The sequence below is a fragment of the Danio aesculapii genome, chromosome 6 (assembly GCF_903798145.1).
Source record: "Danio aesculapii chromosome 6, fDanAes4.1, whole genome shotgun sequence".
NCBI classification, from domain to species: domain Eukaryota; kingdom Metazoa; phylum Chordata; class Actinopteri; order Cypriniformes; family Danionidae; genus Danio; species Danio aesculapii.
This window is the reverse complement of record NC_079440.1, coordinates 9,036,549-9,054,590: the sequence shown is the minus strand read 5'-3', so window position 1 is coordinate 9,054,590 and position 18,042 is coordinate 9,036,549. Positions and strand designations below refer to the sequence as shown.

Here is an 18,042-nt window from a genome sequence, read left to right as displayed (position 1 = left end):
TAAAGGTGATGTCTATGTATAGATGTTTAATAAAGTCGATTATTAAAGACTAAATCATTACTAACAAACCTTCTATTATTTTTAAAAAAAGAACGTTTGCTCAAAACATTAACAGAACCTTACAAGAACGTTTTAAAAATGTTCCCTTTCATTTGGGTAGCCAATCGGCTTCACAAAACCCCTGTCCCTCTTTTGTCCGCTTTTTACAGAGTGTTTTCAGTTCTGCCTGTCAGTCATTATGGGTGTTCAGTGCTCATAGCAGCTGTAATAAAAACATTGAGTAACACTTGCACACAAACGAACCTCCCACAGGGTTTTGAACTCCCTCTGCTCGATGCGCAGAAGTTCACTGTTCTCTCGGCTGACAATCGTGGCATGTCGAGGAGTGTTGTCTAGAATGGACTCCCCGAATGCTGTTCCCACTCCCAAAGTACAGATTGTTACAGCATCCTGAAAAAAAGAAAAGAGAAAATATTATTATATACACGACTTATTTTAAATGAGCTGAAACAACACAATTTATTTATTTTTTTTGATTGTTCAATCAACTTAAAATTTTAAAAACCATTAAGTTAACTTAAACGATTTGCATTGGGACAACATGAAGGAATCGTGATCACTGAAAATAATGATTCAAAGAGGATTCCTATGATTTGCAATTATATTTCAAGTTAAGTGGTTGTAAACAATTTATTTGGGCTGAATTTATAAGCCCCGTCACGGGGGCACAGTGAGTAGCACGATTGCCTCACAGCAAGAAGGTCACTGGTTCGAGCCTCTGCTGGATCAGTTGGCGTTTCTGTGTGGAGTTTGTATGTTCTCTCTGTGTTCGCGTGGGTTTCCCCCACAAGTCCAAAGCCATGTGGTAGAGGTGAATTGGGTGGGCTAATTTGTCCGTGGTGTATGAGTGTGAATGAGTGTGTGTGTATGTTTCCCAGTGATGAGTTGCAGCTTGAAGGGCATCTACTGCATAAAACATATGCTGGATAAGTTGGCGGTTGATTCCGCTGTGGCAACCCCAGATTAATAAAGGGACTAAGCTGAAAGGAAAATGAATGAAGGAATGCTTTTCAATCAACTTAAAAGGGTAAAAACTATTAAGTTAACTTAATCGATTTGCTTTGGGACAACATGAAGGGATTGTGTGGAACCCAGCACATTTTGCAGCATCCAGGAGAAAGACCGTAGCATCTACTGTATGTAATCCAAAACATAAAATCTGTGCCATTATTTGTTCACACATTTGTTGTTCCAAATCAAAATGGCTTTAATGGAAAGCATCGTTTGTCACGATTGCAGGTTTGTGCGCTTTCCGGAGCGTCTGTTTTGTCACGTGAGTTTGTTTTGTTTTGGTTGTCTACGTGTATTTGTTATGGTCACGTGTCATGCCGGTACTCAGCTGTTTTGATTAGCTCGACAGCTGAGGTTCATTAGTGGGTCTATGTCTGGGCAACAGTTCTATGTTTCCTTGTCAGTTCGTTGTGTTTGCTCATGTATGTCTGTCTGTGCTCAGGACTGTGAGGAGTGTCTGCTGGACCTGATTATCGTCTGTCTGTCTCCCGGTTGCTACCACCCTTACCCCTCGTTCTCTCACTCATTTTTCCCTGTCCTGTCTGGTTACTTGACTGTGTCAAATAAACTTTTTACTTGCATCTTTGGATCCTTCCCCGTATCTTATTACCGTAACATCGTTTCCCAGTACTGGGTTGTAGCTGGAAGGGCATTCACTGCATAGGACATATGCTGGAATAGCTGGCATATCCCTCCTAACCTTGTGTATCATCTTTATGGCAAATTAATTTGTGTACTAATACACTATAACCTATTACCAGCCAAAATAAATCAGCGTCAATAAAATCCATGCTGAAACTGCTTCTACAGTGGCTTCAGATGAATTTACTGTACACAGACTGTACTTAAAGCTATTTTATTTGCATATACACTGTAAAAAACCATATGACAACCAAATATTTGGTTATATTTAATATTTATATTTAATATATATTTAATGTTACTTTAACTTATTTTCATAAGTAAATCAGGTTTCAGCAAAATAGTTTTTAGTTTTAGGTTTGAGTTCATATTTTTAGTCAGTTTGACTATTGCAAGATCAGATGACTAAAAGATTTGATTTGATTCAACTATTTTTACAGTGATTTTACAGTGTACAATTTAATGAGATGAATCTTATAAAAATATAAAAGCATGGAGGGAAAAATAAATCGTTTTCAATGATAAAACCACAAGTAGTTGGTGATAAGAAGTGGCTGTCTTAGTGAATGAGTCATTGAATCATTTGAGTCATTCAGAAGGACTGATTCATTCAGGAATTAAGTAAGTGACGGCTGGTTTTATGAATGATTATGTAATGATGAGTATGTTTAGTGAAGTAAAGCAGAAATTAAAGTTCTCTGAACAATTGAAAACATATCTGGATCTCCGAACACTTGACCCAAACACAACAAGTAAAAGCATATAACTTATCTAAATATTATAATTAATTACAACTAATTATGATGCATTGTTAACATTTCCCCCTTGAGCTAGTTCTCTACAAGATTCACATTATGCCTTTAACATTACATTAGCTTACTACTAACCTGTGGAAAGGCCGTTATCAAAATCAGGGAACACCTTTTTTCTGGGTCTGGGTTTCAGTGATCTAATGATTTGCCTTAATGTGAATAAGACAATATTATGATTCAGGTGTTTACATGAGTTGCTTTTTGAATGTTACACTCATGATTTCCAGTTACATGCTATAGCACATAGATCCATTAACGTCATTGCGTCACCAGCCTACTGTATAAATGTTTCCTCCGCAGTTTGTGTCTGTGGTCCTTTAAGATAATCAAAAATCACTGTTTACGTGGTAGACTCTTGATCAGAGTATTGTCTTAATCATATTAATATCAGAGTATTGGTGTCCATGTTAACGTACTCATTGAAAGTGCCAGATGATGTCACAAGCTGTCAAAGACAGTCCATTCCTAACCTTTAAGTTGATTCCATGAGCCCTCAAATGTCACAAGTTTGACGTGTTTTTCCCCTTACACGCAACTTTTGTAAAGCATCTGCTGCATGTTGGTGTGTCAGAATCCTCGCTTGTAAAATATAGCCATACTTTAGGATGCTTAGTTTAAGCAAATTAGATGAATGCGATCATGCGTGTTGATGAAGAGAGTAGCTCACCGCATGCGCCGTACTGCGCTCTTTGCCTCTTATTAGCAACAAGAACAAATGCCTGACATCGCTTACGGTGTCCATATCCCTCAAAGCTGTTTAGAATTAAATATTTAGAGATGGTGTGACACAACGCGTACTTATGTGTGCCTTTGATGCACCCCTTGATTCATATGCTGATTCGGTCCGGTTCATATCGGTTTCAGAGGTACCCAACCCTATTGTTGACTTCCTAGGATTTTCAATGACCACAGAGAGTCAGGACCTCAGTTTAACGTCTCATCTGAAAGACGGTGCTCACTGAGCAGTATAGAGTCCCCATCAATATACTGGGGCGTTAGTACTCACACAGACCACAGGTTGAGCGCCCCTTGCTGGTCTCACTAACACCACTTCCAGTAGCAACCTAGCTTTCCCATGTGCTCTCCCATCCAAATATCATGTAAGTAACAGATTGACCCCACCCTCACATCAGTAACTACCAATCAGAAAAGAGATAGGAGGGTGAAATATCTGATTAAATATGATAAAGAATAATGACTCCTATTTAAATCTTCATAAATAGACCATCACTCATCTCTCATTCGTTGTAAATGCATTATATAAGAAAGAATTGTTGCCCCTAACAAATGTCCAGACCATCACATATTTAAAATGCATGCAAAAGTGTACATTCTGCATCCTTCAGTGCGGTTTATATTAATTTGACCAGAGCAGCATGATACAGCAAACTAACCAGTGGATCACTGCATGAAACTGGAGCAACACACACATGCGGTTAATATTGCATCAATGAAATGGAGACACTCAAGTACATAATATGCATAGAAAACCACACACACACACACACACACACACACACACGCACATTCAGCTGTGCAGGACATTCATCGCTGCAGGGCAACATCAGAAGTGTGAAAAAGAAGCATAACATGATGCCTTGTGTCAGTTCTGTGCCTGATTGTGTGTGTAATCTAACAACTACAAACCAGAATGTTTTACATATTATGCTACGGTGTTTTCAAAAGAGGCACAAAAGTAAAACTATTATTTATAGGTGGCTCTGGAAAATTAGTGGAGGTCTTGTTTTTGTTTTCATTTCATTTAGCTAAAATCTCTGAGGAGAAAAAGAACCAAATGAGGCGATTGTTGACCTCCTGTCTATATACAGTTGAAGTCAGAATTATTAGCCCCCCTGTTTATTTCTTTCCCCAATTTCTGTTTAACGGAGAGAAGATCTTTTCAACACATTTCTAAGCATAATAGTTTTAATAACTAATTTTTGATAACTGATTTATTTTATCTTTGCCATGATGACAGTAAATAATATTTGACTAGATATTCTTCAAGACACTTCTTTACAGCTTAAAGTGACATTTAAAGGCTTAACTAGGTTAGTTAGGTTAACTAGGCAGGTTAGGGTAATTAGGCCAGTTATTGTATATTTATTGTAGATCATCAAAAAAATATATAGCTTAAAGGGGCAAATATCTTTGACCTTAAAATGGCTTTTAAAAAATTTAAAACTGCTTTTATTCTAGCTGAAATAAAAAATAAGACTTTCTCCAGAAGAAAAAATATTATCAGACACACTGTGGAAATTTCCTTGCTCTGTTAAACATTAAAATATGAAATATCTGAAATATTTAAAAAAGAAAAAAAAATCAATAATTCTGACTTCAACTGTATGTCTTCTGTCTATAGACTATATAGTTTATACATTCTCAAATGCATCTGCAAATTACATGTATCCTTGGTTTGCAGCGCCAACTGCTGGACACTCGAAGCTTGTCAGTCAAAGGTCAAAGTGCACAAACATATCATTACAGGTAGATTTTTGCCCCTTAGGATACACAGATTTGGCATGTAAATGCATCAACCTGCTTTCTGTCAGCTTATTACAGTTACATATATTAATGTCACACGCTTTGAATGTTATCACTCGATAGAATGGGCATTATCAGTGGTTATCAACTGATAGATATGGGCCAGTTGGAGCCTACTGCGCCTACTGGTAGGCTCAGAAGGCTGTTATACTCCAAACACATGGTTAATCAGCTATACTAATAGACTCTAGATCCAGATCTGTTTTAACATTTAACATTTTAACAATATGACGGTTGGGTTTAGGGTTGGGGTAGGGGAACACGTCAATAAAATATAATTAATAGGAAATTTAATAAATAATATAAATAATTCTCATTAACTTCCGGCCTCAGCCTTATCTGATCTATAGCTGATTAACCATGTGGATGCATATTTAATTGTGTTGTTTCATAGATTCATCTCATTTACCTTATTATCTTATCATTTATCTTATTAAATTGGTAATAATATATATAATAATATATAATATATAATCATTTATTATCAGGGGTCGCCACAGCAGAATGAACCTCCAACTGTTCTGGTATATGTTTTACGCAGTGGATGCCCTTCCAGCTGCAACCCTGTAGTGGGAAACACTCATACACTCATATACACTCTCGCATTCACACACACACACACACACACTACAGTCAAATTGTTTACCCAATTCACTTATTGCACATGTCTTTGGACTGTAGGGGAAACCGGAGCACCCAGAGGAAACCCACGCCAACAAAAGGAGAACATGCAAACTCTACATGGAAATCCCAACTGGGACTCAAACAAGTGACCTTCTTGCTGTAAGGCGACATTGCTAACCACTGAGCCACCATATATACAGTCCTGTGAAAAGTCGATTATTTCTATATTTTTCTGTAGCATGTCAGCTTGAAATATTAATTTAGATTTCCAAACATTATTTTTGTCATTGATTGTAATTATACAGTGAGAGGTGACGCAGAGGTGCAGTAGGTAGTGCTGACGCCTCACAGCAAGAAGGTCGCTGGTTCGAGCCTCGGCTGGGTCATTTGGCGTTTCTGTGTGGAGTTTGCATGTTCTCCCTGCGTTCGTGTGGGTTTCCTCCTGGTGCTCTGGTTTCCCCCAATGTCCAAAGACATGTGGTACAGGTGAATTGGGTAGGCTAAATTGTCCGTAGCGTATGAGTGTTAATTAGTGTGTGTGGTTGTTTCCCAGAGATGGGTTGCGGCTGAAAGGGCATCCACTGCATAAAAACGTGTTGTATAAGTTGGCAGTTCAATCCGCTGTGGTGATCCCGGATTAATAAAGGGACTATGCCGAAAAAGAAAATGAATGAATGAATGAATGAATGTAAACAGTGAGATTATTGTCTGCACAAGGACAACAGCCAGGGCTCCACATAGAGATCTGATCAGATCCAGTCTGTCTGGATTGACAAACTAAGACAAAATAATCCAAAAGAAAATAGGAAACATCTCTAAGATGCTTCAAAAAACCTCCCTGCAAAACTACAGTACTGTTCAAAGTTCAAAGGCACTTGTTTAAAAATGCTGTAAAATGAGCATCCCTTACAAAAAATAATGCTTAATCTCCTAGGGTTTGAGTGGCCACATACATGGACAGCACATTTTAGCTCTTAAGTGGCTATTGAAAATACTTTGAATGTTTTATATTTTGTCACAGTCATGCAGTGTCAGTCTGCAACTGTTTTGCAGCATATGAAATGTTCCAAACACAATTTTTAACTGTCTAAAATGAGAAAAAAATTTGTTTTTACTCTCTGATAGTCAAAGCAAGTTCAAAAAATGTTTCTCTGTTAAATATACATAAAAAAAAATCAGGAAAAAGTGTTTTATGTAAATTCGGACCACGAGTCCACAGATATGGACATCATTTTTTCTCTAAAAATACATCGTATCAAAAAATGATACTCCGGTTTTTATTCAGATTAGGTTCTAATAAGCCAAAATAGCTAAGAGAAATAAAAAATGCATGTAAAAAAACACCTTGGGCCTTAAGAGGATAAATACATTTTATTAATCGATTAAGATTGACTAATTAATTAAGATTGATTAAATCCAGAGATGCTCAAACTAGGGCCATGTTAACCTTTGATTTGGCCCACCATCTCATCTGAGAACAGAGGGAGATTGATGGGCATGGTATAGAGACTGTCAATTCTAATTAAATGTAACTTTTTGTTTTTTGTTGTTGTTGTTTTATTGCTAAGCTACAAAAAGCTAAAGCAAATTAAACATTTCAATTAAATGAATCCGTTTTTTTAAATGTACACACTGTAACCCAACAGATAGAGACAATCTAGAAATATCAGTGAGCAAAGGCAAAGGCAGATTCTGCTTGACTAATGTATTCAGCATTAAACTCCCCTTTGCTATAAATGTTTTTATTGTGTAATGTATTCGTTAATACAATTTAAAGTAATGTTTACAATTAGTTTTTTAAATATTATAAAATAAGTTATAATAATTACCTATGGCAATTTTAGGCCCAATCCCAATTCCACCCATTAGCCCTTCACCTTACCCCTACCCGTTGTTTTGTGAGTTCACGTCAAGGGGTAGGGGTGTCCCAATTCTCTTTAGCTTGAAGGCGTAGGGCTAAGGGGAAGGGGTGAATAGCCCTTCGAACTGAGATTTTTCAGGACCACACTCGAAACCAAGGGGTAAGAAAATTTCCCTGAATACACCAGCTACAACGGCAGCATGACTGCACCCGGAAGTAAGGAGATCCACAAATTTGTATTTTCGTCATTATTTTGAATTCTTACAACAACCAAACACGTTTTAATATATTCATAACCGCGTTCATCCCTAATAATAACTCCTGTATAGCAGTCCCACAACATTCTGACACTTGATGACACTCAAATACCCTGTCAGTAATGTCTAGTGGCTGCAAATGAGTTTTTTTTACAGTGTCTGCTATAATGTTAATGTTATTTTTGGTGTGTTTACATAGATGAATATGGCCACTGTGTAAATACACAGTATAGTTACGATCTTATTGCCACATTAGATCGTTGTGGTAACATAATATATATCTTCAGTGATTTCCTGAAGATAAATACCAAAAAATAGCACAACTGGAAAATCTACAGCAGTCGCGATCGTCTGATCTTATATGAAGCAAGAGATCGCGATGACATTTTATGACATGTGCAGGTGCTGTAGTGCTGTCCCAATTCTTACGGGTACATTTTAAAGCCCTTCCTACCCTCAGTTTTAAGGGCAAAGGGGAAGGGGTACAAAAATAGAATTGGGATTGGGCCTTAATGTAATACAGTATGGTATATTATACAAGAAGGTTTAAATCAAATCAACATTTCAAATCAACATTTGGTATGACCACACTTTGCATTTAAAACACTTGATACACTTGCAAATAGTTTTTCAGGTAGCTTTGCAGGTAGGTTATGTCGCCAAAGTTCGTCTGGATTGAGTTTGTCTCATTTTGTTCTGATTTTTCATGTCATTCCAGACAGACTGGATGATGATCAGATGAGATCAGATCTCTGTGGGCAGCACTGGCTGTCGTCTACAATTATCTACAGAACAAACCACTATTGTCCAATAACTAGCCTAATTATCTCCACTTGCCTAGTTAACATAATAACCTAGTTAAGTCTTTAAATTGGTAAAAGCTGTATGTTTCAACCGTACATGTCTATAGAGATGGTAAAAGCTGTATGTTTCAACCGTACATGTCTATAGAGATGGTAAAAGCTGTATGTTTCTGGAGTGTCCTTCTCTTAACAGTGTAGGAGTGTGTGCTGCGTGCTTTAGGGCTAGTAAACACATCTGACAGTGTGACTCATTGTATTCCCAATGGATTCACAGAAAGATGCTTCCATCCCCAGCAGCATAGCCCCAACGTTCTCATATATCAGACTATTAACAAGGCCGGTCGTGAAGCGTCCACCCACTCGCTGCACCACTTACTCAAACGCCGACGAATGTAAATGACATCTGCAAGGCTAAACTATGACTGATCCCGGAAGACTCCCAGCAGATTGAGGCTTTAGATGATTGTGATCGAGGTCATATTTACCTGATGGTTGGCCGTTTCAGATACTTTGACGTCCAGAGATCCAGATAGAACGGCGTACCAGCTGGTGCCAATGTCACCCTGTCGATACACTGCAAGGCAAACAAACGCAGTCTAGGAAACATATTTCTCCAAATCTTAAAGGAATTTTGAATTCTGAAACAGTACTTTTGATTATAAACATGACATGTGGTTCTTATTGTCTTATTATAGGGCAGATTCTAGATTTGGCACAGATTCAAGGTGAGTCTTGTATTATTCTTATTATCAACATCACAACAAGGTAATAATCAAGATTTTGTTGAAATTGTGTCATTTCTTTTTCTTCAAGCTTATTCAATAAATAGAAAAAATATATGTAAAACAGAATAAATATTAGCATTATACATTTTTACTGTCATTTTTAACCACTCTAATGCATACTTGCTAAATAAAAGTATTAGCTATTTAAAAAAAATATTTTGAACCGCAGCATACTCATGCACAAAAATCATCACACACTAAAAAAAGATTCACTTTAGCTACACACAGACACATTTCCCAATTAATCTTAGTATAAAAGATAAAATGCAATCAAATCCAGCATCACGATGATAAAAACACAACAATAAATGTGGTTCTTACAGGTGATGCCTTTCTCCAGGTACTCGTAGAAGCCACACATGCAGATCTGCTGGAGCAGGTTAGGATGAAACTTCTCGAAGGCCTTCACACCCTTCAGCCGAGCCAGAATTATGTCCACGTCTTCTCCCGAGCGTTCAGCTGGCCTAAAACCCACAGCGAGACAAAGACACATTACAGTCTAGACACTCTCATATACCAAACTGACCTACAAGACAATCAGGACATTGCAGAGATGCATGTGACCGTGAGACTGCTGAGGAAACAAACCCAGGACAAGCACAGTTGTGTCCCATGTAGGATGAGGAATGTGAAGAAATGGGATCAGGGATTTTGTTTTTGTTGTCATTCCTGTCAATTAAAAAAAAATTTGCAGGATTGTAATTTAGTTTGTGAAAGTAACAAAGAGGTATTTAAACATTTCTGACCAGACCAAAATGTCCCTCTCTTAATATATATTTTAACTCAAATTAATAAAAATGCATATTTTTGATGAGTTAAATGTAATATTTTTGGTGTTATAAAAGACTGATTCATTATGTGAGATGAAATTCATTCATTCATTTTCTTTTTGTCTTAGTCCCTTAATTAATCTGGGGTTGCCACAGCGGAATGAACCGCCAACTTATCCAGCATGTGTTTTACGCAGCAGATGCCCTTCCAGCTGGAACCTATCACTGGGAAACACTCATACACTCTCATTTACACACATACACTCGGACAATTTAGCCTACCCAATTCACCTACAGCATATGTCTTTGGACTGTGGGGGAAACCGGAGCACCCGGAGGAAACCGACGCCAACAAGGGGAGAACATGCAAACTCCACACAGGAACGCCAACTGACCCAGCCGAGGCTCGAACCAGCGACCTTCTAGCTGTGAGGCGACAGTGCTAACCCACTGCGCAATGGTATATATGTTAAATGGTATATGATATTTATCGTCCGCCGAAGAGCACTTAGAAGTGTAAAACAATCATGGCTGCCAAGGATCATTACAAAATTTTATTAAAAGGGATTTATTATGCAAAAATCACTTTTATAAGAGGAGTGTGTGAATAAATACAGCTTCTAATGGTAAAAATTCATTAATTGTATTGTTTATAATCACACTTGATAAAAACAGCATGCTGAAACACTTTGATTGACGTTCTACCTTTGGACATGGCTGCGTCCAAAACCGCATACTTCCATACTATATAGTACACTAAAAACAGTATGTGAGCCAAGTAGTATGTCCAAATTCATAGAATTCGAAAAACAGTGTGTGAGGAGTACCCAGATGACCTACTACTTCTGGTGAGATTCTGAAGTGCGCATCCCATGCCCACTGCGCTATCCTATGATGCCCTGTGAGACAATTCATAGGTCATGTGACTATGATAAAATGGTGGATGTAGCACATTCGAATTCCGTTCATACTGCTAACATTCATACTGTATAGAACATACTTTTCTAACGGCCGAGTAGTACGTTTAAATTCAAATACAGTACCTACTGAGTAGTAGGCGGTTCCAGACACAGCCAAAGTCATCAGAGGGGGAAAGCCCCGCCCATTGGTGACGATCTCTCCCTCATAAGCATAGGACATTAGTCATGTTTTTGAATCTGCCACTATGCTGACACATAGGCATTTATAGCTCCACCACCTTTTGAAAAGAGGGCTAAGAGCACAATCAAATTGAATTTAAAGCGACAGTCACCAAAATGGCAAAATTAGAATCAAAGCCTAAAAAGGAAAGATTCAAAGAGTTAAAAAACATTATTTATGTGGTATTTTGAGCTAAAACTTCACAAACACACTCTAGAGACATCAGAGACTTTTTTACACCCTTCTAAAAAGGGCATAATAGGTCCCCTTTAAAACTGGCCACTTTGAAGGGACCTTCGGAATGAAGGTCAAATGGATTAGGGCACAGTGATGAGGCCTTCTGAATGGAACACAGTGACTAAAAATAGAGCTGAAATACTGGACTGTACTGGGAAAAACTAAATGCCTGGTGACCCAGATTTTAAGTGTCACACCTTCCCAAGTCAAAGAGAACTTCTATTACACACGACATGCCCAGACAACAACCAACAACTAAAGATGCAAGCATATGTCAATATTTAAACAGGCTTAACAAGAAACTAAACAAGGCACAGGTGAACTCAATAAGAAGAGCCCAATCCCAATTATATGTTATACCCTTACCTGTATGCCTACGCCTTCCACTTGAATTCCCCCGATTACTCACTTTCAATGTTTATTTTTCTATGATTTGGGACTTTTTTCAGCTCAAAAACGTATAAGCCTACGTGTTTCCTTGCAATGACTGGTAGATCATGGTGCAAGAGGCACAAACCTGTACTGTTTACACTGTGCTCATATTCATGGGTGTAACTACAAGAAAACAACATTGTTATACTAGATGTGCTGTAAAAAGCAAACTTACTGCTAGTATTTTTTTGTTTGGCATTTGGTATCAGAATTTAAAATATGCTATGGGACTATCGTGCAGTATTTTTTTTCATAAGGGACTAGCATTAGCAAATTTGCCATAAAAAAAACTTTCTTTGAATAACACGATCATAAAACATGAACGCCGTTATGAATGCAAGACTCTGCATATCTTATTTAAAGCATCTTTTGTAATGCGATTGCATAATGTAGAAACGAGTGAATGGGAAAAGACCGTAGCCACACAAAACATTCAAATACAAGCAGAAAAGCGATCTGGAAGGAAAACGATTTTGTTTGCAATTGTCACGTGTGCACTCTCCACAAATGCACAGTAAATGGGAGTTATCAAAAACGCCTTAATTGTTTACAATTACGTACAACAGGAATACAGGATGTTGACAATACAAGACCAGACTATGACTAAAAACCAACACCAAAACTCAGAGTATAAATACACAGGACATGATTAACTGAATGACAAACAAAGAGGAAAACACAGGTGGAACTGATGAACACTAATAGACGGCGGGAAAACTGAACAAAGGACTGCAGAGTCATCATTGGTCAACTTCCTCAGATTGACAGCTGCTCCTCTAGCCAATCAATCGAAGGGGGAGTCGACATCAAGCGCGTTGTTTTGCGATACCTGCGATAATTTAGGTGGGATCCCATACCTCTATCTCTCCCAAAGCCAATAAAAGGTAGGGGGAAAGACTATTTAAACATATGGTGGTGTAAACCTATGCCTAACTATGCAAAAAAAGTAATTTTAATCCCAAAAAGAAATGAAGAGCCAGAAACTACCCACGAAAACTAAATTCACAGGCTAAAGAAATTAATAAACAACAAAAAAAGTGTCTATTTTCACACATGCACCAATATCGTGACTATTTACAATTATTAGAGCAAAGACTTCGCAAGATGTCTGATTTGACAGGCAAAAAGTAAACCCCCAGATGGCCTACAATACCTCCAGCGAGATTCTGAAGTGTGATTGACATTTTACTATCCCAGGAGGCAGTGGGAGAGGATTTGTGACAGGGATATAATGCAGCTGACACAGTAGGTGACACCATAATGACAGCATGACAAATGTAAAAAGTCTGGATTACTGTACATTCAAACTACACATGTAAAGACATTCTTTATTAGTGCTCTTATAGTGTGTGGATGAACGTGCAATTAAAAGTTCATTATCCTTAAATGATTACGTTCAGTTAGAGACAGCATTGTTTTTTTCTCTAATGGCGTATGAGAGATTGAGTTACTACATAAAGATCCACATGGACAGCACGGTGGCTCAGTGGTTAGCATTTCTGTGTGGAGTTTGCATGTTCTCCCCGTATAGGTGTGGGTTCTTTCGGGCGCTCCGGTTTCCCCCACAGTCCAAAGACATGGCTATAGGTGAACTGGATGAACTGAACTGGTCGTAGTGTACAGGGTGTGAAGTACAGGGGGGTTTGGGGGGGGATTGACCTGCCAATTAACGCTTGATCCCACCTGAAGGAGGTCAAAACAAGCTGAATGGGGGGGTCAGTTGTTTAATACTGAGAAATATTTCACTTTGATCTGTATTAAATAATAATGTTAATAATTAAAATAATAGATAATATAACTATTCATTTGACCACCCCTATAATGGTTCAAACCATTGTTAATGCATAATCGCGCCAATCAGTCTATTGGAGAAAAAAGTCTGAAAGCAGCAGATCTAGAGCACTGATAGACATCGTGTTCACAAGACTTTGTTTTCTCGTAAAATAAGTGTTTGTATCTACATTTAGCCTGAAAATAAAATCAAATTAGACGCATAGTTTGTAGTTTAACTTACAGTAACGTCTGAAATAGCTATTCAGAGAATACTGTAGGTCAGAACACACTAAATATCCCTCAAAATGCTGAGAACAGTTTTGTTAATTCTCCTGGAAAACTCCAGTAATTACACCCCCCTTCCTTTTTTTGGTACAGTCTTCAACAACAGTCTCCCATAGTACAACACCCCCCTAACCCCCACCCCCCACCCCACCCAAACCTCTCCACACCCGGTCCTTGTCTTTTTTTGTACAACCTCCGACAATAGTCTCTTGGTCATCTCGCCGTTTCTCTCATGCAGTGTCCGATAGCCGCCGCTGCCCGAAACCCGGTTCATGGTAGCTTACAGTTACCAACACCACAAACATCCCCGGTTCGCAGATACTCCCTAGATCCCCAACCCCCCGCCAACCAAATCCACCCCCCAATAAAATCAAATTAAACACATCTTAGGTAGCAAAGAATTCTGGCCCAGATTTGGCATAAAGCTGGGACAGCAGTCATTCGTCCGGCACTGGCATACAGCATGTGGACCAAACACGGCCCAGGCTTGGCAGAGGTGGCACTGACTTTAAGGCGGCACACAAGACTTGAGCCAGATATCAAATGTAGTATTTGGCCCAGATGTTAAAATTAATATGTGGGCCACGTAAGCTTGGCCTATCTTGACCCACTTTTAAAAAACAATTAAATTATTTTTGAGTAAAGAAAAAATTCTACCATGGGTTTATCAAAATCATTGCAGTCATGACACACCAATATATCTGGCCCAGTTCAGGCCAGTTAGGGGTTATTACCTTAGTTGAGACTTGGCCCAATTTTGGTCCAAGTTTGGCCCTTGTATGGAAGCCAAACTTGGTCCAATCATGTACCGTAATTCACTGCGGCATGTGGGCCAAGCAAAAGCTGATTGTGTGGGCCAGATTTGAGCCAGAAAAATTTTGCCCTGTAAGTTTGGCCTTTCTTGACCCACTTTTAAAATACATTTAAATAATTTTTGAGAAAAGAAAAAAAAATCTACCAATCAGGTCGCTTCGGGAAAAAGCACAGCCATAAAGCGAAATGCTTCACTGGTTTATCAGTTTCATTTCAGCCATTACACACCAACATATCTGGCCCATTTCAGGCCCAGTTATTACCTTGGCTGAGACTTGGCCCAGATATGGTCCACGTTTCGCCCTTGTATGGAAGCCAGACTTGGTCCAGTCATGTATCGTAATTCACTGCAGCATGTGGGCCGAGCAAAAGCTGATTGTGTGGGCCAGATTTGAGCCAGAAATTTTTTGCTATGTGGGATAGTTTGCAACTTAACCAACAGTAACATCTGAAATAGCTAATCAGAGAATACTCTGAAATATTGTGGCGACCTCTGAAATAGAGCTGAAGGAAAATGAATGAATGAATAAAGATCCACTTCTCATTTTGCATAAATATAGCCAAGCTCACACTTCTCAGCTCATTAAGTGACATGTATATGTGTGTGTGTGTGCATAAACTGCCTTTCTTAATGATGTCAGTGTGCTGCTGTAATTCAGACTCCTTTTATACAAAAATGCCTTGTTGCTATGGAGATTACAACATGGAGAAATTAAGACTTCAAAGACATTTTTTAAACAGAGGTCAGTGAGACTGACTTCATACGAAGACTAATCTAGCTAATGAAGTTCCACAAAAGATTCAGAATGAACTACTCTGTACTGACCTTCCAACTGCAACAAACATAAAAACATGTGCTACACTTGTTTTATATAATGCGACACAAGAACATGCCCTATCTAGTCTATAAGCTGTTATTTATTTACTTTTTGAATATGATGTCTTCTAATTTTGACAGCTGATATCATTCATTTATTCATTTTCCTTCAGCTTAGTTCCTTATTTATCAGAGGTCGCCACAGCGGAATGAACCGCCAACTATTCTAGCATATGTTTTACGCAGTGTATGCACTTCCAGCTGCAGCCCAGTACTGGAAAACACCCATACACGCTCACATTCACTCATACACTACGGCCAATTTAGTTTATTCAATTCACCTGTAGCGCATGTCTTTGGACTGTGGGGCAAACCGGAGCACTCGAGGAAACCTACGCCAACACGGAGAGAACATGCAAACTCCACATGGAAATGCCAACTGGCCCAGCCGGGACTCGAACCAGCTACCTTCTTACTGTGAGGCGACAGTGCTAACCACTGAGCCACCGTGCCACCCCACAACTGATATTTTCTTACTTTTTGTGAGTCTCACATTGTGGAAGTTCAGGAAAGCTTGAATTTTCTGAAACCACAGAAAGAAGTTAAGTCAAGTCATATCAACATATCAACTCAACTGTTGTATGATCTAGGTCAGTGTTTCTCAACCACGCTCCTGGAGGACCACCAGATCTGCACATTTCCATTTCTCCTTAACCAAACACACCTGATTCTAATTATCAGCTAATTAGCAGAGACTGAAAGACCTGAATGGATGTGACAGACAAAGGAGACATTCAAAACATGCAGTGTTGGTTGTCCTCCAGCAACGTGGTTGAGAAACACTGATTTATAGAGTTATATATAATATATATATATTTATAAAGCATAAATAGTCCTCTCTTTAGATTAGGTCACAAAACTGTATGAAGTTGAGTTAGTAAAGCATTTATAACACACAAATTAGCTATTAGTAATTAGCCTGATAGAGGTGTGAACCTACACTGGTCTCATGGTTCGGCTCGGTTACGATTATAATGCCATCGATTTGGTTCAATTCGATATCACGGTGCATCGACGATGCTTTCCATACACAATTTCATATTGTACTTCACAGGCGCTGTTCACTGATGAGTGACACTGATAAATGGCAGCGGCGCAGTGTTGCCAGATTGGGCGGTTTTGGATAGGCATTTCGGTGGGTTTTGGATAGTTTTTGGGCTAAAATCAGTCAGTTACATCTGACAACACTGCAGCGGTGATCACAGCTGATCCATGAAAGACGTGGTGGAGAAAACTCGCGCGCTCGTGTCTGTATCCTGTAACAGCCGAGAGAAGAGGAAAAGTCACGCAGCCGGTCAAATGGGCCACAGTGAGAGAGAGAGGGGGAGAAAGAGAAATGGAGTTTACCTTCATTCTCTCAATCGCAGTGAAATAAGGGCTTCTGCTGTAGGTGTCAGTGAAAGACTGTCCAGCAAACACACACGCAGTGTAATTGTGCACAGTATCTGCGTTTTTAAGTCGTTGGAGCGTTGTAAATACTCGCGCTCGCCTCCCTCGCCATAGTAAGCTACGGCGACATAGCGCATATGAGATAAATGATGTCAGTACACAATAACTGGCTGTGCATCGAAGAAACAATTCATTATGACACCCCTAATGCCTGAATAATAAGATATATAAATGGTAATTTGAATCGTTTATTATTCATTTACTTGCGCATTCTGAATGATCTTTAAATACCACCAGCTATTCTTAAATAACTGGTTTGTAAATAATACAATACTTAATTTAGCAATGAAAAATTAATCAATAAAGTATGAAAACACAATCATAAAGCATTGTACATGTGCTTATAAGTCAAGATTACAGCATGTGCAGCTGCATTTATGAACTGCGTACTAACTTCTATTAATGCTAATTTGCTAATTTTTCAAGATACTAGTATTCAGCTTAAAGTGATATTTAAAGGCTTATCTAGGGTAATTAGGCAGGTTAGATTAATTAGGCAAACAGTGTATAACAGTGCCTTGCTCCGTAGACAATCGATAAATATATTGCTGAAGGGAGTTCATAATTTTGACCTTAAAATGTTTTTAAAAAAATTAAAAACTGCTTTTATTCTTGCCGAAATAGACTTTCTCCAGAAGAAAAAATATTATCAGACATACTGTGAATATTTCCTTGCTCTGTTAAACAATCCAAAATTAGCAAATATTTAAAAACGAAGAAAAATGTTGGCGCCAATAGCCTAGTTGTTAGTGCGACGACACATACTGTAGCACCGAGGTGCTCGCGGCAACCTGAGTTCGATTCCCGGCTTAAGGTCTTTTGCCGATCCTTCCCCTATCTCTCCTCCCCACACTTTCCTGTCTCTAA

At 38.6% G+C, this 18,042-nt stretch overlaps 1 protein-coding gene across 1 annotated transcript in view; it reads right to left on the bottom strand.

Annotated features, from left to right (window-relative positions):
- rapgef4b (Rap guanine nucleotide exchange factor 4b) overlaps positions 1-18,042 on the bottom strand; it is a 77,152-nt gene that overhangs the window by 47,189 nt on the left and 11,921 nt on the right. Inside the window, exons 2-4 of the mRNA XM_056459425.1 lie at positions 9,721-9,863; positions 9,100-9,188; positions 304-450 (exon numbers count right to left, since the gene is read on the bottom strand). Coding sequence (XP_056315400.1) covers positions 304-450; positions 9,100-9,188; positions 9,721-9,863 — 379 coding nt within the window. The remainder of the gene's footprint in view (positions 1-303; positions 451-9,099; positions 9,189-9,720; positions 9,864-18,042) is intronic.